General features: G+C 38.2%; 1 protein-coding gene across 1 annotated transcript in view; it reads right to left on the minus strand.

The window, feature by feature from the left end:
* Positions 1 to 1,378: 1,378 nt before the first annotated feature.
* The window catches only part of LOC141777812 (xenotropic and polytropic retrovirus receptor 1 homolog), a 74,566-nt gene continuing 54,799 nt past the window's right edge, over positions 1,379 to 21,145 (minus strand). The window contains exons 7-16 of the mRNA XM_074652398.1: positions 20,971 to 21,052; positions 20,225 to 20,314; positions 19,936 to 20,033; positions 19,581 to 19,760; positions 15,543 to 15,708; positions 15,251 to 15,445; positions 14,256 to 14,422; positions 14,013 to 14,152; positions 13,073 to 13,294; positions 1,379 to 2,129 (exon numbers count right to left, since the gene is read on the minus strand). Coding sequence (XP_074508499.1) covers positions 2,075 to 2,129; positions 13,073 to 13,294; positions 14,013 to 14,152; positions 14,256 to 14,422; positions 15,251 to 15,445; positions 15,543 to 15,708; positions 19,581 to 19,760; positions 19,936 to 20,033; positions 20,225 to 20,314; positions 20,971 to 21,052 — 1,395 coding nt within the window. The 3' untranslated portion in view covers positions 1,379 to 2,074. The remainder of the gene's footprint in view (positions 2,130 to 13,072; positions 13,295 to 14,012; positions 14,153 to 14,255; positions 14,423 to 15,250; positions 15,446 to 15,542; positions 15,709 to 19,580; positions 19,761 to 19,935; positions 20,034 to 20,224; positions 20,315 to 20,970; positions 21,053 to 21,145) is intronic.

Raw genomic sequence — 21,145 nt, forward strand, 5'->3', positions numbered from 1 at the left:
AACCAGTACGTGACAGACAGGTGACCTCCCCCCTTTTCATCATCGTCACATTTCAATGAACCAGTTTAACAGACAACAATTACTGTTTTATAAAACAAAAGTCTTCAATCAAGATTTTAGGGGAGAAAATAAAAATGCATTGGACCTCGTCTTAAAGGAACAGTGTGTAGGATCTGGTGGTATCTAGCGTCGAGGTTGCAGATTGCAACCAACTGAAGCCTCTCCCCTGTGCCAAGCGTGTTGGATTGCGATGGTGGCCGGCGTGAAAACGTGAATGTCCCTCTGTAGAACCGGTTGTTGTAAGAGCAGCGGAGGTCATCTGGAGCAGAGCCAGTGCTCAGAGTGTGTGTGTACGTGGGAAGTGAGTGGTGAAGCAAGAGAGAGAGAGCGGCTGCGACGAGAGCGAGTAACATTATTGACTCCGGCACAAGCCGTTCTGGGCTACTGTAGAAACACGGCGGACTCTGTGAAGAGGACCCGCTACCAATGGAGATATAAACGGCTCATTCTAAGGTAACGAAAACACAATTCTTATTATCAGGTGATTATACGCTAAAGAAAAACATACTTATTAATATTAGATTCCATTTCTGCCAATAGATCCCCCTAATTGTTACACACTGGTCCTTTAACTCTTATTTTAAGTTTCAAAAAAGTGATGGACCTAAATGGGTTGACTGGAGGTATTTAGACATCTCTCCCACTTCTACATACATTAATAAGTTGGCATACATTCAGTAAAACCATTTCCACATTGAGAATATTTTTTCCACATGGATGACTGGGAGCTAGCGCAGGATGATTAAGGTGATCTTCATCTTTTTTTCCAGAAACAAAAGTATAGTTTCCCTCTTAGCTCCTCGGCTGAACAGTCCTTCCAGCTGCTGGTCCATGCAGTCTGAACTCATAACTTTTCTTTTGTTTTTATGGACTATTTGACATTTTCTGAATTTTCACATCACCTCCTTCTTTGGTCCGTCTCATATTTACAACCACGGCTATAAATAATCGCTAGTTTATGTGTGTGTGTGTTTGTGTGTGTTTTTTCTTCCCACGGTCTCAAAAAATGAATGGTCAAGTGTTGCACATCCATGAACAATAAAACAAATGAGATCACTATTTGTGTGTGTGTGAACACACAATAGGCATTACACTCCAATTCACACCACTATTTGTGTGTGTGTGTGTTTCTAAAGCGATTAAGGTGCAGGTAGGCAGCTCTGTGATGATTTGAAGGGGTAAGCTGAAGAGTGAGGGAGTCAAGCCAGTGACTGATTGGTGTTACCAAATGTTCGTCAGCATAGTCTGTTGGCCGAGGGTTAGGGAGAAGGAGAAGGAGAAGGTCACAAGGCCTAAAAAGTCGCCGGAAGGAGGAGGACACTTTTCAACCCTTTTTATTCTCTCATTGGAAAAAGGGGGCTTAAGGTTCATTCTGAGGTCCAAATTACAAGTTGAGTGGAGATCTCTTGAGGTGTGGTGTAGATGGAGACTAACAGCTAAAGGCAGGGAGAAAACCTTTTGGTCCTCAACAGTAGGCTTGAAGTTGTCGGCCTCTCCCCGTGTGGGAGTGGCGTGGCACCGAGAGGGAGCGGGGACACTTCCTGTCAGGGTGATCGGCTTGCATTCCATTTAGCTGCATTGTTCATGCTAGGCTGAGGCTTTTAGGAGAGCCCAAGCAATGGCTGAGGAGTGGGTGTAGTTAAAGAGTCCACCTCTAGGTGGCTGTGGATGACAGGAAGAAACGTTTTTCACCCACTGCTTGGGTAAGGTAGAGTTTAAGTGATAAGCCCACCCCTGATTATTATTGAAAGTAGGAGTAGAAGTAGGAGTTTGATAGCCATGTTGCTGGGTTGTTTGTTCAAAAGGTGAAAGTTCCTCCCTTGAAATACTTCAAATAGTTCTGAACCCATGTAGAGGCTCAAGCATTGGAGAAAGGATTACGTAGGCATGAGAGTTTAAAACCCGTCCTTGGCTGAGAGTTCAACGCCCGACTCGCTGGGTAATTCCTCGGTTAGGAGGTGGAGTTTCCTCCTTTGAATAAATTCTGGACCCAGGCGAGGGGCGTGGCCTGATGTCAGGAGTCATCATCAGTGTCCTCTATCAGAACCTTGGTGTCACGGGTCTTGGACCTGAAATGGGTAGAAGAAAGTGTGAACAGTATTGACTAACTGCATTCTCATAATGGAAGAATAACGGCTTATAAGCCCTTCCACATTAAAACAAGCTATGGAGTTTTAAAGTTCAGTAAGTTCACACAGAGAGGATCACATGACCTGAAGACACCAATCAACACAAATAGCAGATATCATGAAAGCACTGCTTTCAATGCAACGGAAAATACTGGACACACTGAAAGCAGAACACCTTACATTAGATTACTTTAGATACACTGGATTATACTGGGAGATTATGGCAATTAGAATAAAAAAGTACTGCTCTGTATGGGTGCTTAAAATGCATGCGTTAGTTAGGACTTGGGTTATTTATCTTTATACTTAGAGAAAACACATTTTTATTGCTCCACAGCAGGGACACATCTCGTCATCGGCATTCAGGTCAACCAAGCGTATCAGAAAAAAATTATTCCCTCCATGGGAGAAATAGAACTGATTCTAAACCAAAAATTTGTAACACAAATGGATCCTGATATTCTGGTATTATCTGAAACTTGGTAAAGATGCACTGTGAGTGACTCTGAGGTGGCCTTGGATGATTACAACCTTTTTACAATGGACAGAAATTCAAGAGGAGGGGGTGTGGCCATCTATACTAGAGCTGGTTTTACTTGTACCCTGAAGTCACAGTAGAACAAGGTTTAGAATTTTTGGCTCTGAAAGTGTGTAGTAGTAGTAGTCGTATAGTAGTAGTAGTAGTAGTAGTAGTCGTATAGTAGTAGTCGTAGTAGTCGTATAGTAGTAGTAGTCGTATAGTAGTAGTAGTAGTCCTATAGTAGTAGTAGTAGTATTCGTATAGTAGTAGTCGTATAGTAGTAGTAGTAGTAGTATATTAGTAGTAGTAGTAGTAGTAGTAGTCGTATAGTAGTAGTATTAGTAGTAGTAGTCGTATAGTAGTAGTCGTATAGTAGTAGTAGTAGTAGTAGTAGTCGTATAGTAGTAGTAGTAGTAGTCGTCGTATAGTAGTAGTCGTATAGTAGTAGTAGTAGTATTAGTAGTAGTCGTATAGTAGTAGTAGTAGTCGTATAGTAGTAGTAGTAGTATTAGTAGTAGTCGTATAGTAGTAGTAGTAGTAATATTCGTATATTAGTAGTAGTAGTAGTCGTATAGTAGTAGTAGTAGTAGTAGTAGTAGTAGTAGTCGTACAGTAGTAGTCGTAGTAGTAGTAGTAGTCGTCGTATAGTAGTAGTAGTAGTAGTAGTAGTCGTATAGTAGTAGTAGTAGTCGTATAGTAGTAGTAGTAGTAGTAGTAGTCGTATAGTAGTAGTAGTCGTATAGTAGTAGTAGTAGTCCTATAGTAGTAGTAGTAGTATTCGTATAGTAGTAGTCGTATAGTAGTAGTAGTAGTAGTATATTAGTAGTAGTAGTAGTAGTAGTAGTCGTATAGTAGTAGTATTAGTAGTAGTAGTCGTATAGTAGTAGTCGTATAGTAGTAGTAGTAGTAGTAGTAGTCGTATAGTAGTAGTAGTAGTAGTCGTCGTATAGTAGTAGTAGTAGTCGTATAGTAGTAGTAGTAGTATTAGTAGTAGTCGTATAGTAGTAGTAGTAGTCGTATAGTAGTAGTAGTAGTATTAGTAGTAGTCGTATAGTAGTAGTAGTAGTAATATTCGTATATTAGTAGTAGTAGTAGTCGTATAGTAGTAGTAGTAGTAGTCGTACAGTAGTAGTCGTAGTAGTAGTAGTAGTCGTCGTATAGTAGTAGTAGTAGTAGTAGTAGTCGTATAGTAGTAGTAGTAGTCGTATAGTAGTAGTAGTAGTAGCAGTCGTATAGTAGTAGTAGTAGTAGTAGTAGTAGTCGTACAGTAGTAGTCGTAGTAGTAGTAGTAGTCGTCGTATAGTAGTAGTAGTAGTAGTAGTAGTCGTATAGTAGTAGTAGTAGTCGTATAGTAGTAGTAGTAGTAGTAGTAGTCGTATAGTAGTAGTAGTCGTATAGTAGTAGTAGTAGTCCTATAGTAGTAGTAGTAGTATTCGTATAGTAGTAGTCGTATAGTAGTAGTAGTAGTAGTATATTAGTAGTAGTAGTAGTAGTAGTAGTCGTATAGTAGTAGTAGTAGTAGTAGTAGTCGTATAGTAGTAGTAGTAGTAGTCGTCGTATAGTAGTAGTAGTAGTCGTATAGTAGTAGTAGTAGTATTAGTAGTAGTCGTATAGTAGTAGTAGTAGTCGTATAGTAGTAGTAGTAGTATTAGTAGTAGTCGTATAGTAGTAGTAGTAGTAATATTCGTATATTAGTAGTAGTAGTAGTCGTATAGTAGTAGTAGTAGTAGTCGTACAGTAGTAGTCGTAGTAGTAGTAGTAGTCGTCGTATAGTAGTAGTAGTAGTAGTAGTAGTCGTATAGTAGTAGTAGTAGTCGTATAGTAGTAGTAGTAGTAGTAGTCGTATAGTAGTAGTAGTAGTAGTAGTAGTAGTAGTAGTAGTAGTAGTAGTCGTATAGTAGTAGTCGTAGTAGTCGTATAGTAGTAGTAGTAGTAGTCATATAGTAGTAGTAGTAGTAGTCGTTTAGTAGTAGTCGTATAGTAGTAGTAGTCGTTTAGTAGTAGTCGTATAGTAGTAGTAGTAGTATTAGTAGTAGTCGTATAGTAGTAGTAGTAGTAGTAATATTCGTATAGTAGTAGTAGTAGTAGTAGTAGTATATTAGTAGTAGTAATAGTAGTAGTAGTAGTAGCAGTCGTATAGTAGTAGTAGTAGTAGTAGTATTAGTCGTACAGTAGTAGTCGTAGTAGTAGTAGTAGTCGTCGTATAGTAGTAGTAGTAGTAGTAGTAGTGTAGTAGTAGTAGTAGTAGTAGTAGTCGTATAGTAGTAGTAGTCGTATAGTAGTAGTAGTAGTCGTATAGTAGTAGTCGTAGTAGTCATATAGTAGTAGTAGTAGTAGTCGTATATTAGTAGTAGTAGTAGTCGTATATTAGTAGTAGTAGTAGTAGTATTATTAGTAGTAGTAGTAGTAGTCGTATAGTAGTAGTCGTAGTAGTCGTATAGTAGTAGTAGTAGTAGTAGTCGTATAGTAGTAGTATTAGTAGTAGTAGTCGTATAGTAGTAGTCGTATAGTAGTAGTAGTAGTAGTAGTCGTCGTATAGTAGTAGTAGTAGTATTAGTAGTAGTCGTATAGTAGTAGTAGTAGTCGTATAGTAGTAGTAGTAGTATTAGTAGTAGTCGTATAGTAGTAGTAGTAGTAATATTCGTATATTAGTAGTAGTAGTAGTCGTATAGTAGTAGTAGTAGTAGTAGTAGTCGTACAGTAGTAGTCGTAGTAGTAGTAGTAGTCGTCGTATAGTAGTAGTAGTAGTAGTAGTAGTCGTATAGTAGTAGTAGTAGTCGTATAGTAGTAGTAGTAGTAGTAGTCGTATAGTAGTAGTAGTAGTAGTAGTAGTAGTAGTAGTAGTAGTATAGTAGTAGTCGTAGTAGTCGTATAGTAGTAGTAGTAGTAGTCATATAGTAGTAGTAGTAGTAGTCGTTTAGTAGTAGTCGTATAGTAGTAGTAGTAGTATTAGTAGTAGTCGTATAGTAGTAGTAGTAGTAGTAATATTCGTATAGTAGTAGTAGTAGTAGTAGTAGTATATTAGTAGTAGTAATAGTAGTAGTAGTAGTAGCAGTCGTATAGTAGTAGTAGTAGTAGTAGTATTAGTCGTACAGTAGTAGTCGTAGTAGTAGTAGTAGTCGTCGTATAGTAGTAGTAGTAGTAGTAGTAGTGTAGTAGTAGTAGTAGTAGTAGTAGTCGTATAGTAGTAGTAGTCGTATAGTAGTAGTAGTAGTCGTATAGTAGTAGTCGTAGTAGTCATATAGTAGTAGTAGTAGTAGTCGTATATTAGTAGTAGTAGTAGTCGTATATTAGTAGTAGTAGTAGTAGTATTATTAGTAGTAGTAGTAGTAGTCGTATAGTAGTAGTCGTAGTAGTCGTATAGTAGTAGTAGTAGTAGTAGTCGTATAGTAGTAGTATTAGTAGTAGTAGTCGTATAGTAGTAGTCGTAGTAGTCGTATAGTAGTAGTAGTAGTAGTAGTAGTAGTCGTAGTCGTATAGTAGTAGTCGTCGTATAGTAGTAGTAGTAGTCGTATAGTAGTAGTAGTAGTATTAGTAGTAGTCGTAGTAATATTCGTATAGTAGTAGTCGTACAGTAGTAGTAGTAGTATTAGTAGTAGTCGTATAGTAGTAGTAGTAGTCGTATAGTAGTAGTAGTATTAGTAGTAGTCGTATAGTAGTAGTAGTAGTAATATTCGTATAGTAGTAGTAGTAGTAGTAGTATATTAGTAGTAGTAGTAGTAGTAGTATATTAGTAGTAGTAGTAGTAGTAGTAGTAGTAGTAGTCGTATAGTAGTAGTAGTAGTAGTCGTACAGTAGTAGTCGTAGTAGTAGTCGTCGTATAGTAGTAGTAGTAGTAGTAGTCGTAGTAGTCGTATAGTAGTAGTAGCAGTAGTAGTAGTAGTCGTATAGTAGTAGTAGTAGTAGTAGTCGTATAGTAGTAGTAGTATTAGTAGTAGTCGTATAGTAGTAGTAGTAGTAATATTCGTATAGTAGTAGTCGTATAGTAGTAGTAGTAGTATTAGTCGTATAGTAGTAGTAATATTCGTATAGTAGTAGTCGTATAGTAGTAGTAGTAGTATTAGTCGTATAGTAGTAGTAGTAGTAGTCGTATAGTAGTAGTAGTAGTCGTATAGTAGTAGTAGTAGTAGTAGTAGTAGTAGTAGTCGTATAGTAGTAGTAGTAGTCGTAGTCGTAGTAGTAGTAGTATATTAGTATTAGTAGTAGTAGTAGTAGTAGTAGTAGTCGTATAGTAGTAGTAGTAGTATTAGTAGTAGTCGTACAGTAGTAGTAGTAGTAATAGACTTGTCTAACAGACACTGATAGACACTGGGTTTTATTGATAGTAGTATAGTAGTAGTCGTATAGTAGTAGTAGTAGTAGTATATTAGTAGTAGTAGTAGTAGTAGTAGTCGTATAGTAGTAGTATTAGTAGTAGTAGTCGTATAGTAGTAGTCGTAGTAGTCGTATAGTAGTAGTAGTAGTAGTAGTAGTAGTCGTATAGTAGTAGTAGTAGTAGTCGTCGTATAGTAGTAGTAGTAGTCGTATAGTAGTAGTAGTAGTATTAGTAGTAGTCGTATAGTAGTAGTAGTAGTCGTATAGTAGTAGTAGTAGTATTAGTAGTAGTCGTATAGTAGTAGTAGTAGTAATATTCGTATATTAGTAGTAGTAGTAGTCGTATAGTAGTAGTAGTAGTAGTAGTAGTAGTAGTAGTAGTAGTAGTAGTAGTCGTACAGTAGTAGTCGTAGTAGTAGTAGTAGTCGTCGTATAGTAGTAGTAGTAGTAGTAGTAGTCGTATAGTAGTAGTAGTAGTCGTATAGTAGTAGTAGTAGTAGTCGTATAGTAGTAGTAGTAGTAGTAGTAGTAGTAGTCGTATAGTAGTAGTCGTATAGTAGTAGTCGTAGTAGTCGTATAGTAGTAGTAGTCATAGTAGTAGTCGTTTAGTAGTAGTCGTATAGTAGTAGTAGTAGTATTAGTAGTAGTCGTATAGTAGTAGTAGTAGTAGTAATATTCGTATAGTAGTAGTAGTAGTAGTAGTATATTAGTAGTAGTAATAGTAGTAGTAGTAGTAGTAGTCGTATAGTAGTAGTAGTAGTAGTAGTAGTAGTCGTACAGTAGTAGTCGTAGTAGTAGTAGTAGTCGTCGTATAGTAGTAGTAGTAGTAGTCGTGTAGTAGTAGTAGTAGTAGTAGTAGTAGTAGTAGTAGTCGTATAGTAGTAGTCGTATAGTAGTAGTCGTAGTAGTCATATAGTAGTAGTAGTAGTAGTCGTATATTAGTAGTAGTAGTAGTCGTCGTATATTAGTAGTAGTAGTAGTAGTATTAGTAGTAGTAGTAGTAGTAGTAGTCGTATAGTAGTAGTCGTAGTAGTCGTATAGTAGTAGTAGTCGTATAGTAGTAGTATTAGTAGTAGTAGTCGTATAGTAGTAGTCGTAGTAGTCGTATAGTAGTAGTAGTAGTAGTCGTAGTCGTATAGTAGTAGTAGTCGTATAGTAGTAGTAGTAGTCGTATAGTAGTAGTAGTATTAGTAGTAGTCGTATAGTAGTAGTAGTAGTAATATTCGTATAGTAGTAGTAGTAGTAGTAGTATATTAGTAGTAGTAGTAGTAGTAGTAGTAGTAGTAGTCGTATAGTAGTAGTAGTAGTAGTCGTACAGTAGTAGTCGTCGTATAGTAGTCGTAGTAGCAGTAGTCGTAGTAGTCGTATAGTAGTAGTAGTAGTAGTAGTCGTATAGTAGTAGTAGTATTAGTAGTAGTCATATAGTAGTAGTAGTAGTAATATTCGTATAGTAGTAGTAGTAGTAGTCGTATAGTAGTAGTAGTATTAGTAGTAGTCGTAGTCGTAGTAGTAGTAGTATATTAGTAGTAGTAGTAGTAGTAGTAGTATTAGTAGTAGTCGTACAGTAGTAGTCGTAGTAGTAGTAGTAGTAGTCGTCGTATAGTAGTAGTAGTAGTAGTCGTAGTAGTCGTATAGTAGTAGTAGTAGTAGTAGTCGTATAGTAGTAGTATTAGTAGTAGTAGTCGTATAGTAGTAGTCGTATAGTAGTAGTAGTAGTAGTAGTCGTCGTATAGTAGTAGTAGTAGTATTAGTAGTAGTCGTATAGTAGTAGTAGTAGTCGTATAGTAGTAGTAGTAGTATTAGTAGTAGTCGTATAGTAGTAGTAGTAGTAATATTCGTATATTAGTAGTAGTAGTAGTCGTATAGTAGTAGTAGTAGTAGTAGTAGTCGTACAGTAGTAGTCGTAGTAGTAGTAGTAGTCGTCGTATAGTAGTAGTAGTAGTAGTAGTAGTCGTATAGTAGTAGTAGTAGTCGTATAGTAGTAGTAGTAGTAGTAGTCGTATAGTAGTAGTAGTAGTAGTAGTAGTAGTAGTAGTAGTAGTATAGTAGTAGTCGTAGTAGTCGTATAGTAGTAGTAGTAGTAGTCATATAGTAGTAGTAGTAGTAGTCGTTTAGTAGTAGTCGTATAGTAGTAGTAGTAGTATTAGTAGTAGTCGTATAGTAGTAGTAGTAGTAGTAATATTCGTATAGTAGTAGTAGTAGTAGTAGTAGTATATTAGTAGTAGTAATAGTAGTAGTAGTAGTAGCAGTCGTATAGTAGTAGTAGTAGTAGTAGTATTAGTCGTACAGTAGTAGTCGTAGTAGTAGTAGTAGTCGTCGTATAGTAGTAGTAGTAGTAGTAGTAGTGTAGTAGTAGTAGTAGTAGTAGTAGTCGTATAGTAGTAGTAGTCGTATAGTAGTAGTAGTAGTCGTATAGTAGTAGTCGTAGTAGTCATATAGTAGTAGTAGTAGTAGTCGTATATTAGTAGTAGTAGTAGTCGTATATTAGTAGTAGTAGTAGTAGTATTATTAGTAGTAGTAGTAGTAGTCGTATAGTAGTAGTCGTAGTAGTCGTATAGTAGTAGTAGTAGTAGTAGTCGTATAGTAGTAGTATTAGTAGTAGTAGTCGTATAGTAGTAGTCGTAGTAGTCGTATAGTAGTAGTAGTAGTAGTAGTAGTAGTCGTAGTCGTATAGTAGTAGTCGTCGTATAGTAGTAGTAGTAGTCGTATAGTAGTAGTAGTAGTATTAGTAGTAGTCGTAGTAATATTCGTATAGTAGTAGTCGTACAGTAGTAGTAGTAGTATTAGTAGTAGTCGTATAGTAGTAGTAGTAGTCGTATAGTAGTAGTAGTATTAGTAGTAGTCGTATAGTAGTAGTAGTAGTAATATTCGTATAGTAGTAGTAGTAGTAGTAGTATATTAGTAGTAGTAGTAGTAGTAGTATATTAGTAGTAGTAGTAGTAGTAGTAGTAGTAGTAGTCGTATAGTAGTAGTAGTAGTAGTCGTACAGTAGTAGTCGTAGTAGTAGTCGTCGTATAGTAGTAGTAGTAGTAGTAGTCGTAGTAGTCGTATAGTAGTAGTAGCAGTAGTAGTAGTAGTCGTATAGTAGTAGTAGTAGTAGTAGTCGTATAGTAGTAGTAGTATTAGTAGTAGTCGTATAGTAGTAGTAGTAGTAATATTCGTATAGTAGTAGTCGTATAGTAGTAGTAGTAGTATTAGTCGTATAGTAGTAGTAATATTCGTATAGTAGTAGTCGTATAGTAGTAGTAGTAGTATTAGTCGTATAGTAGTAGTAGTAGTAGTCGTATAGTAGTAGTAGTAGTCGTATAGTAGTAGTAGTAGTAGTAGTAGTAGTAGTAGTCGTATAGTAGTAGTAGTAGTCGTAGTCGTAGTAGTAGTAGTATATTAGTATTAGTAGTAGTAGTAGTAGTAGTAGTAGTCGTATAGTAGTAGTAGTAGTATTAGTAGTAGTCGTACAGTAGTAGTAGTAGTAATAGACTTGTCTAACAGACACTGATAGACACTGGGTTTTATTGATAGTAGTATAGTAGTAGTCGTATAGTAGTAGTAGTAGTAGTATATTAGTAGTAGTAGTAGTAGTAGTAGTCGTATAGTAGTAGTATTAGTAGTAGTAGTCGTATAGTAGTAGTCGTAGTAGTCGTATAGTAGTAGTAGTAGTAGTAGTAGTAGTCGTATAGTAGTAGTAGTAGTAGTCGTCGTATAGTAGTAGTAGTAGTCGTATAGTAGTAGTAGTAGTATTAGTAGTAGTCGTATAGTAGTAGTAGTAGTCGTATAGTAGTAGTAGTAGTATTAGTAGTAGTCGTATAGTAGTAGTAGTAGTAATATTCGTATATTAGTAGTAGTAGTAGTCGTATAGTAGTAGTAGTAGTAGTAGTAGTAGTAGTAGTAGTAGTAGTAGTAGTCGTACAGTAGTAGTCGTAGTAGTAGTAGTAGTCGTCGTATAGTAGTAGTAGTAGTAGTAGTAGTCGTATAGTAGTAGTAGTAGTCGTATAGTAGTAGTAGTAGTAGTCGTATAGTAGTAGTAGTAGTAGTAGTAGTAGTAGTCGTATAGTAGTAGTCGTATAGTAGTAGTCGTAGTAGTCGTATAGTAGTAGTAGTCATAGTAGTAGTCGTTTAGTAGTAGTCGTATAGTAGTAGTAGTAGTATTAGTAGTAGTCGTATAGTAGTAGTAGTAGTAGTAATATTCGTATAGTAGTAGTAGTAGTAGTAGTATATTAGTAGTAGTAATAGTAGTAGTAGTAGTAGTAGTCGTATAGTAGTAGTAGTAGTAGTAGTAGTAGTCGTACAGTAGTAGTCGTAGTAGTAGTAGTAGTCGTCGTATAGTAGTAGTAGTAGTAGTCGTGTAGTAGTAGTAGTAGTAGTAGTAGTAGTAGTAGTAGTAGTCGTATAGTAGTAGTCGTATAGTAGTAGTCGTAGTAGTCATATAGTAGTAGTAGTAGTAGTCGTATATTAGTAGTAGTAGTAGTCGTCGTATATTAGTAGTAGTAGTAGTAGTATTAGTAGTAGTAGTAGTAGTAGTAGTCGTATAGTAGTAGTCGTAGTAGTCGTATAGTAGTAGTAGTCGTATAGTAGTAGTATTAGTAGTAGTAGTCGTATAGTAGTAGTCGTAGTAGTCGTATAGTAGTAGTAGTAGTAGTCGTAGTCGTATAGTAGTAGTAGTCGTATAGTAGTAGTAGTAGTCGTATAGTAGTAGTAGTATTAGTAGTAGTCGTATAGTAGTAGTAGTAGTAATATTCGTATAGTAGTAGTAGTAGTAGTAGTATATTAGTAGTAGTAGTAGTAGTAGTAGTAGTAGTAGTCGTATAGTAGTAGTAGTAGTAGTCGTACAGTAGTAGTCGTCGTATAGTAGTCGTAGTAGCAGTAGTCGTAGTAGTCGTATAGTAGTAGTAGTAGTAGTAGTCGTATAGTAGTAGTAGTATTAGTAGTAGTCATATAGTAGTAGTAGTAGTAATATTCGTATAGTAGTAGTAGTAGTAGTCGTATAGTAGTAGTAGTATTAGTAGTAGTCGTAGTCGTAGTAGTAGTAGTATATTAGTAGTAGTAGTAGTAGTAGTAGTATTAGTAGTAGTCGTACAGTAGTAGTCGTAGTAGTAGTAGTAGTAGTCGTCGTATAGTAGTAGTAGTAGTAGTCGTAGTAGTCGTATAGTAGTAGTAGTAGTAGTAGTCGTATAGTAGTAGTAGTAGTAGTAGTAGTAGTCGTATAGTAGTAGTAGTAGTAGTCATATAGTAGTAGTAGTAGTAGTCGTTTAGTAGTAGTCGTATAGTAGTAGTAGTAGTAGTCGTCGTATAGTAGTAGTCGTATAGTAGTAGTAGTAGTAATAGACTTGTCTAACAGACACTGATAGACACTGGGTTTTATTGATGTTTTCCAACCCCCCTTACATGACTTTGTTGTTGTCTTTTAATGTGGGCCCCTTGAAGACGCTCAAATGACTGGGTTGTGTTGCAGGTTCTGACTGTTTCTACTGAGCTTGGAAAATCACGTTTTTCTCACCTGTAACCTGGAATAACATGCAGAACAATCTAAATCCTACCTCACTATGATCCTTTTTGATTTCATCCTGTTTCACTTCCAGTTGTTCTTGTTTAAGTTGAATCTTAATTGCTTTATTTATTATGAAGTTTCTTATTTGTGTTTCTTGGTGTGTATTTGTTTGTTCTTTTACTCGGCTATATTGTAAATGAGGTTTCTACCTCAATGTATACCTGAGCTGAAATAAAGGTTGAGTGAAGGAATGAATACAACTAATCTTAACACATATTTTCTGTTCACTCATTCAAAAAGACCTTCCATGAAGTTGGGGGACTTGTGAGAGACAGGTTACAGCAGCAGAGACTTCTACTCCCCTCGAGTCAAGCTCCAAAACTCCTCCTTTGGTTTGGCAACTTGACTGCCTGCTAAATTCAAACTTCTTTCAAACTCCACGCCCCAAGCTGTAATACAGGCTTTAAATGTCTTATTCATTTGTAGCCTCCAAGCTCAATGTGCTGTAACCCATCACCTTCCCATGTTCCCACATCAGGTTAACATCCGTCGTTGTTGACTCACTGTGAGGCCAGTCGTGGCCTGCGTAGACTCATGCTGTAGCTCCTCTTCCAGCTCTTCTTGCCCTGCCTGTTCCTGACTCCGTCCTCCTGGTCCATCATCTGCTCCAGCAGTGTCTGGTCATCAGCATTGAGCGGAGCCACACTAATGTCTCTGACGGCCCTGAACTCACCACAGTTATTCAGGTGTTCGTTCTCCAATCGGAAGAAGTTCCACACAAAACGTCTGGAGAGGAGAAACACTGACTGTCAGTGACAAATATGACTTCCATACTGTAATTCACATGTGAAATATTCTAACAATAGTTAATAACAAAGGTCCACATCGTCATCACATACTCTATTAGCAGTCACAAGTGTTTTCTTCAGAGTTAGGGGGGGACATGGTTGAGGACTTGAATTGAGACAGATTAGATGAGATACTTCATAGAAAAGATAAAATCATTAGATAATAGATTTGACTGAAAAATCCTACATTCTATTTGATGTTTTAAATAATTCAAGCAATTGCAGTCATAAAAAAGCTGCTCAAGTAGTGTGAGCATTCTGTATCAGAAGCAGCAGCATGAAACATTACAATAGGACACAAGGTGAGAAGGGGACTGTAACATGTTTAGCTAGCTGCTGGCAAAATACAAAACATCAACTTCAGCAGCAATCAATGAACTGCCTCTCTAAAGTCGTTAAAACTGGACAATGATTTCTATCTTTGAACAAGTAACAATCTTTGGGTTTTGGACGGTTGATTGGACAAAAAAAGCTATTTGAGGACGTCCCGTGTGGGCTCTGGGAAACTATTCCTGACATTTTATAAAATAACGGATCAGTGAAAAAAAATTAATGAACATTTTATCCCAGAAGGAATAAGGGGAGGAAAAAAGAAAGGAATGAAGAAGGAAATGCTAAAAGAGACAAAAGTCAGAAAATAGAATGATTGTGCATACCTAAAGACCTCCATTGGGGCCAGTATAGTCGCCAGTATGTCAGAGATGCCGTGAAACCCGGAGACTGTGCTGAGAGAGAGAGTTAAAGTCCACGAAAAACGCAGCAGCACATCCTCCACTATGGCACTGTAGTAATAGGCCTGGAGGGCGAGACAGAGAACAGGGGGGGGGGTTGCTGTAGTTTGCTGTAGTCAAACTACTACTACTACTATCAGCCATTCTCCTCCCTGTGTGGACAAATACCTTATGTGGGTAGACTATCTCCTCTCTCAGAAAGGTATTCTCTCCTGCGTTGCGGTCAAACAGGCCCCAGTCCATCTTCAGATCCCAGACCAGCGTGTAACATGAGCTGACCACTAAACAGCCGATATACAAGTAGAGGAAGATCTGGGCATCAGCGTGGGATTCAGCTGAGTGAGAGAGAGAGAAGGGTGTGAGGTTAGACAGCTGCTATATACATCAGATTGATAAATGATAGTGCGATTGAAACTTTAATAAAATCTGAGCAGAGAATAGAATAGTTAACTGTAGATGGTGTGGAATGACAATGAACACATTTAAGGAACTAAACTAAGCTAGATGCAAAAATTAAATTACAGACACAGAACCTGAGATTATTGACAGAATAAAAGATGTAAATTACCACAAATTATTTTATAAAAGCTGTTATTCAAATTATGACCAGCATTAGCAAATCTCAGCACAACAGAGTCATGACGCATGGCGTGTCGTGTTTCATTTTGATGGACTCAAAGCCTACCAGCAATAAGAGGAATTAAGCTCTTTGAGTTTTCAATATGAAACATCTGTGCAGGAAGTGACTTATTTTATTGTAAATAGCTTTACACCAAATGAGTCCAGAAAGGCTGAATGACTGAACTGAACTTCCTGAAGACAATGCTTTTACTAGTTGTGACTGTGAGTCTTGTTTTCTCAGGGTAGGGACGGGAGTCTGACATCAATCTGTTGTTGTACAATCAGTAGAGTTCATCAAGACAACAGGGAAACACGGAGGAAGTAAAAACAGTAAAACAGGAGAAGATCAGAAAACAGGGAGACATCCTACTAAATGATGGACAAAATATAGAAAATGAGTAATAAAGGTGGGTTTGATGTAATAAAGGTGGGTTTGATGTAAAGGCCTGGTGCAATCTGTAATGGTATTCCAATAAAGCTGTATGTGTAAGCTTTGCCCTCTGTGCACTGAATACAACAAAGATGTGTCGTCTCCATTATACCTTTATGTGTGCTGTATAGGGCAGCAAAGGTGACAACAAAGAAGGAAGTGGAGTATTTCCCTGCGTTAACCAGGTGAGGGAAGGCCCGTTTGGTGTCACGGTAACGCCGCAGACATTGGACGAATCGGAACCAAGCAGGAAGACACTGGATCACCGCACGGACGCCATAGGAGTAGGAGTTACACACATCTTTACCTGCAGAGAATGGCACACAAACAATGTGGTCATGACAAGGTGGGGGTCCATCATCATTGGATCAGAGTCTTTACAGCCTTTAGTTGTTCAGTTTCACCTTCACTGCTGATGAGTCCATCATGATTCTTCCAGTCCAGCTCAAAACTGTAGAAACAGATCATGTACTCCAGATCCATCAGAACCACACCCAGAGAGTTCAACTGGTCAGCCAGCCAGAAGTCTGCGAAGCCCACATGGTGAAACGGAGCGGTCACCACTCGGAACTGTGAAAGAAAGAGACAGAGGACAGTGTCCCTGTTAGTAGCAGTTTGTCTTCCCAACCCTGAACTGAAGCACTCATTAGTATGATCCCAGTCCATTTCTATTTGGTCTGACTTTATTTAGGCTTTTTCTCAATGATGACCAAAACAGATTTTAAAACCACACTTTGTAGTGGTGCCTGTAGCCCTTAACCATGCTGTCACACCATATGCACCAACATCTTTGCTACTAAAATTCTAGTAAATTGAGCTCTGACATAAAATATACTGAGCCTCAACTACCCTCATTCAATGGCATTCCAACATCCATAGTAGCTTAATCTATTAGAGAGGGGACAGGGGAAATATAGAAATACACAAGGTATAAAAATGCCAGAAAGGCGATTTTTTTATCTGTTGTCCCTGGCCAAGGTGTTACAGAAGTCTCCCTGAAATACATCAGGACAATAACATAAAACAGGACATGCAGTTTAAATGTTGGTAAAGGACATACAGTTAAAAGCTGTAGAAACAGTCGTGACATTTGTACAGCAGGAGAACATATTTGTTTATATGTCAATTTGATTGTATGAACGAATGAACAAAAACTTAATTTTGTGCATTTCTGCGTTATATAACTCTACTCTCCAATCCCAAGACTTGGGTAAAAACTCTCACTGTCAAGCATAGCAGTAAATGTCAGAGAGGATGTGAATACCAGGTTAGAAAGTGGGTACAGTGATTGTGCAGTCCATAGCACACTACATAGTGAGCTTCATACTTAAGGGGACTTTTTCCTTTCTGTTGTCACATAATGCATGCCCATGGGGGATCTTCGGTTGGGTCTCTAGATTATAGAGTACGGTCTAGACCTGCTCTATATGAAACGTGTCTTGAGATAACTTCTGTTATGATTTGACACTATATAAAAATAAACTGAATTGAACTCACACTACCTTGTACAACCTTTGTTCGGTCATCAACTGGCGTAAGCCTGTAAGTGGTAACTCTTGTGTGTTTTACTTACATTCCCAGGAACTATCACAAATCATGATGGAGACAATCTACATAGACAGTTGGGAAAATGTGTTTAAGGCTGCGTGTGAATATAGCGGTTTTCTCTGGCAGGGGAAAAGTTCAAAGATTTTCAACTGGAAGCGCTCGGAGCGGCCACACAAAAAAGTCGGAGCACTCTGAAAAAAAGACACTGGATGCAGCACTTTTCCTCTAGCTGGCTGCATGCTCTCTCCTCTGGTGCTCAGAAAAACACCCTATATGGACAGTCAGAGAAAGTCTAACCTCATAGGTTCAGTAAAGAGCAGGGCCTTTACTGCAAATAACTGGCACATACACACATATTCACACTGTTCAAAAGAAATAACTTGACAGCGCTAAAAGTGCTCACTTGTCCTGATTAACAAACTAATATCCAACCAGGATTTAGATTCTGACATACAGCCAACCTTTGACTGAATGAATGAGGAAATAAAGCAGCGTGTCTGGCTCTGTCAGAGGGAGCAGACTGACTCTTCTCAGGTTTAACTAACTCAGAGGTTTTACTAATCCTGCTTTCTGAACTAGACCTCTGGAAGAAAACCTGAAAGCTTAGACCTATTTAGAGCATGGGGTATTGGTGCACTCTGGTGGTTGAAATACGTATTACAACATAAAACACTACACAAACATTCACGTTTTCACACAGATGTAAAAAGAAAAAAGTAACTTAATAAGAACAATGGGCCTGTTATTTTTTCCCACGTGTTTCATAGAAAAATAAGGAACTTAGAAAGATTTATTTTTCACCTGTTCTTTTTCATATAGAGTTTAGATCAGACAAAAAAGAAAATTCTTGCTTGCCTTTCAGGGCTTCTGTAAATTACAGATGATACATTAAGATTTGTTTTTGTGGAATAAATTATTTTAAGAGACTGGCCCTCAAAACAAACTATTGTAATGTGACACTGGTTTAATGTTAGAAAAATAAATATGTGAAATGTGCTGTTTGCAGAAGTATTCAATACCCATGCTCTGGAAGCTCCAAGATTACACAGATGAGAAATATTTCCCTAATGAGGACACACTTGGCTTACCATTGGTTAGAGTTGTTCTCATACCGATACCAGTATCAGAATTCCGTCCTATACTGCCCAAAATTTGGGTTTGGGTATCGGCTAATACGCAAGTCTATGCACCGATCCGATACCAGAATTTATTAACCCAGAAAAAAAACATCATCTTCTTTAACCGGAAATCAATTCTTCTTCACAGCTCCAAAACAGTAGCCTTCACTGTGCTGGAGGTATCATGGCTGCCACTGGCAACTACTGTTTTAGAGCAGCGAAGAAGAACTGACTGCAGGTGGTCTGTCACGTGACGACAGCAGACAACAACAACAGTGCGGTGCTGGTGGAGAGTGGAACGGTAGTCAGAGCGATGTCATAGTGGAAAATCTGTTCATGTTTTACAGGGTTTAACCTGAGCCAGGCCAGACGACAAAGATAGTAATCATAACACATCCATACATGGTCCGTAGTAAACAGCTGTTCATAACAATAATAATAACAACAATAACTATATGTTTTTTTTTAATCATGCTGGTATCGGATCGGTACTCGGTATCGGCTGATACCGCAAGTTCAGATGTGAGACGAGGTTTTGTGGTCAGCTGAGAACAAGATAAGAGCTTCTTGGCCAAAATTCAAGTCAAAGTCCAGATTTCAATCCGATAGAGGATCTGTGGCACTGTTTGAAAGTTGCGGTCCACAAGCATCATCCAACCAACCTGATCAATCTGGAGCAAATCTGCCAGGAGGAACGGGGTAAGATCACTCCCAAAGATGACCGGTACTTACCCAAAACACTTGCAGCTGTTATTGCAGCAAAACGCGCCTCTACCAAGTACTAATGTGTAGGGGTTGAATACTTATGCAAGCAGCACTTTTTTAGTTTTGAACTTTCTTTAAAAAGGTCTGCTGATGAATAATTCATTTTTCGGCTTTGAAAAAATCCTGTTGGAGAATACGACATTGAGCTAAAACACTGAATGGAAAACGTATGCCTTGGTATCATTTATGTTCCAAACAAATCAAATAACATGAACCTCTTTCACTCCTTGAGGGTGACGACACCCTCGGTCAACTTTGCTTATCAGTTTTAAAGCTAGAGTGAAGCTACTGGTATCATATGGAACTAGAAGAGCTAATGAATCCACCGGTACCAACCATGTCATGCTAGCATGTCAGGAAGAACACTACAAAGTCACGCTAAACTTTGGTGAGGAAAAACTGGCATCGCCATTTACAAAGGGGTCCCTTAACCTCTGACCTCCAGATGGGAATGTAAATGGGTTCTATGGGTACCCACGAGTCTCCCCTTTACAGACATGGAAATTGAGTGCAGTTGCAGTTTTATGTGTGCAGTATAAATGTGTTATTGCCTCCTATTCTAAAATGGTGTATCTGAATATTTCTGAATACTGGGGTCCCTAAACAGTTTTGAATTCCATAAATTGGGTCTCACTGTAAAGCTGAGACTCTGGTGGATCCAATGAGCCCAACTGTATTCATGTGTGATGATGTTAGTCCCCATAGGAGACATTTAATTGACCTCACTGTGGTGACCTGTGGGGAGAGATTGAAGGGGGGTTGATCTGATCAACAGAACACTAATCATTTATGTCTCATAGTTGGACTGGCTGCTGCTCAGACAAAACACTCAACTTAGATGCCAGAACTTTTCTCCTAGAAATATTAAATAGTGGATCTTTCAAACGGTCAAACACTTAGGACATCTTTTTCAACTACAATGAACATCATTTACTGTACAGTGACACAAAGGATGACCGTTATGGAAAAACAAACAGAAAGACTGGATCATTTGTAATTGAGTGGTGATACCAAGAGTTTGAGCAGCCAGAAGCGTGACTTGTAGTAGCAGGTCTTGAAGGGGTTGATGAGGAAGAGGAGGAAGAGGCCGTAGAGAGCAAGAGGGTTAGCCTGCATTGGTACCAGGATGCTATCACGGAAGAGGCAGGACAGCAGGCTGACGCACCACAGCACCCCCAACAGACCTGCAATCTGCACACACACAGAATGACACATTACTACCCAGCATATTACCTCCTCTAAAAAGCACCTGATGTCCATGTCCATGGATACACAGCCATTATTTCCATTTCATCTGGAGGGCCTTGAGCCATTTGTTGTGTTTGTTAGACACAATGTTTGCATGTGTGTATGTGCGTGCTTGGACCTCAAACAGATGCTGATGTGACAGGTTGTTTCTGGGGTTGAGTTCAAATATGAGTACATGGTTAACGCCCGCCTGCCTCCAGCCGTAGGTGTTGATGCCTGGAAGATATAAACAGTAGGACTGATAAGGGACTGACTTCACATATTTCATGGTCTTACTTTGAACAGGACACCATTCAAGCTTAGGGAAATGTGTGTGTGTGTGTGTGTGTGTGTGTGTGTGTGTGTGTGTGTGTGTGTGTGTGTGTGTGTGTGCGTGTGTGTGTGTGCGTGTGTGTGTGCGTGTATACCTAACAGGAAGAGGAATTCTATTAACAGGAAGCCTCCTCTGTAGATCCTGACCATAGGCCAAACATCAGCACTACGGATCACCACAGCTCCTAGTGACAGGTAAAGAGTAGATGATGTATGGACAGAACCAGAGAAGGAGAGTGAGAAGACTCACAGCAGATCATTCAGTACTAACTCCTAAACTATACTATACTACCATTGCTCCATGCTCCATCAAAATCCCAACGATCATAGCAGGTTATTAAATGTTGACACTTGGTGATATGGCATATGAAATGTTTTAAAACACTGAAACACAGACACAATGTGACTTGTGTATTTTAAACCAGGACATGCCGTTTCCACGTCACATGTTGCTGTTCAGAACTGTAGATGATAGTTTCACTTTCATTTATTTGCACAAATCAAACAAATAGAAAGTAATAAGCAGAGAGAGTAGACATTCATTTTACTTAACAAATATAAAACAACGTCTTCAACGTGAAAGACATAAATAGGTTGAGAGATTTTTAAAAAGTCATGTAAAATACACTCAATTCCAGATTTGGAGCCTGAAACTCCAGCAGAACTGTACTCTTCTGCTCAGTACTGCAGACTTCTGGCCTCGACACACTGTTATTTTCCAGGAAGTCAAAATTGAGTCGCTAGATGTTCAAACGTTTCAGACCTTTAAATCGTACAATATTCTTAGATGCATAATTTATGTTACAATAGTGTGAGAATCTTATGTGTGTGTATGCGTTACCTGTAATGACCACAGTGACTAGTAAGACCAGGAATACTCCACAGTAAAGGCCCACTCGAAAGGTGGTCCAAGCAGGAGCAGGCTGCAGGCACACACAGAAACACAGTCAACCCCTGAGAGCACCATCTATACACTACATCCCCACCGCTCTAGAATAATGATACCCATATTAATG

Source organism: Sebastes fasciatus, chromosome 11, assembly GCF_043250625.1.
Source record: "Sebastes fasciatus isolate fSebFas1 chromosome 11, fSebFas1.pri, whole genome shotgun sequence".
Classification (NCBI taxonomy): domain Eukaryota; kingdom Metazoa; phylum Chordata; class Actinopteri; order Perciformes; family Sebastidae; genus Sebastes; species Sebastes fasciatus.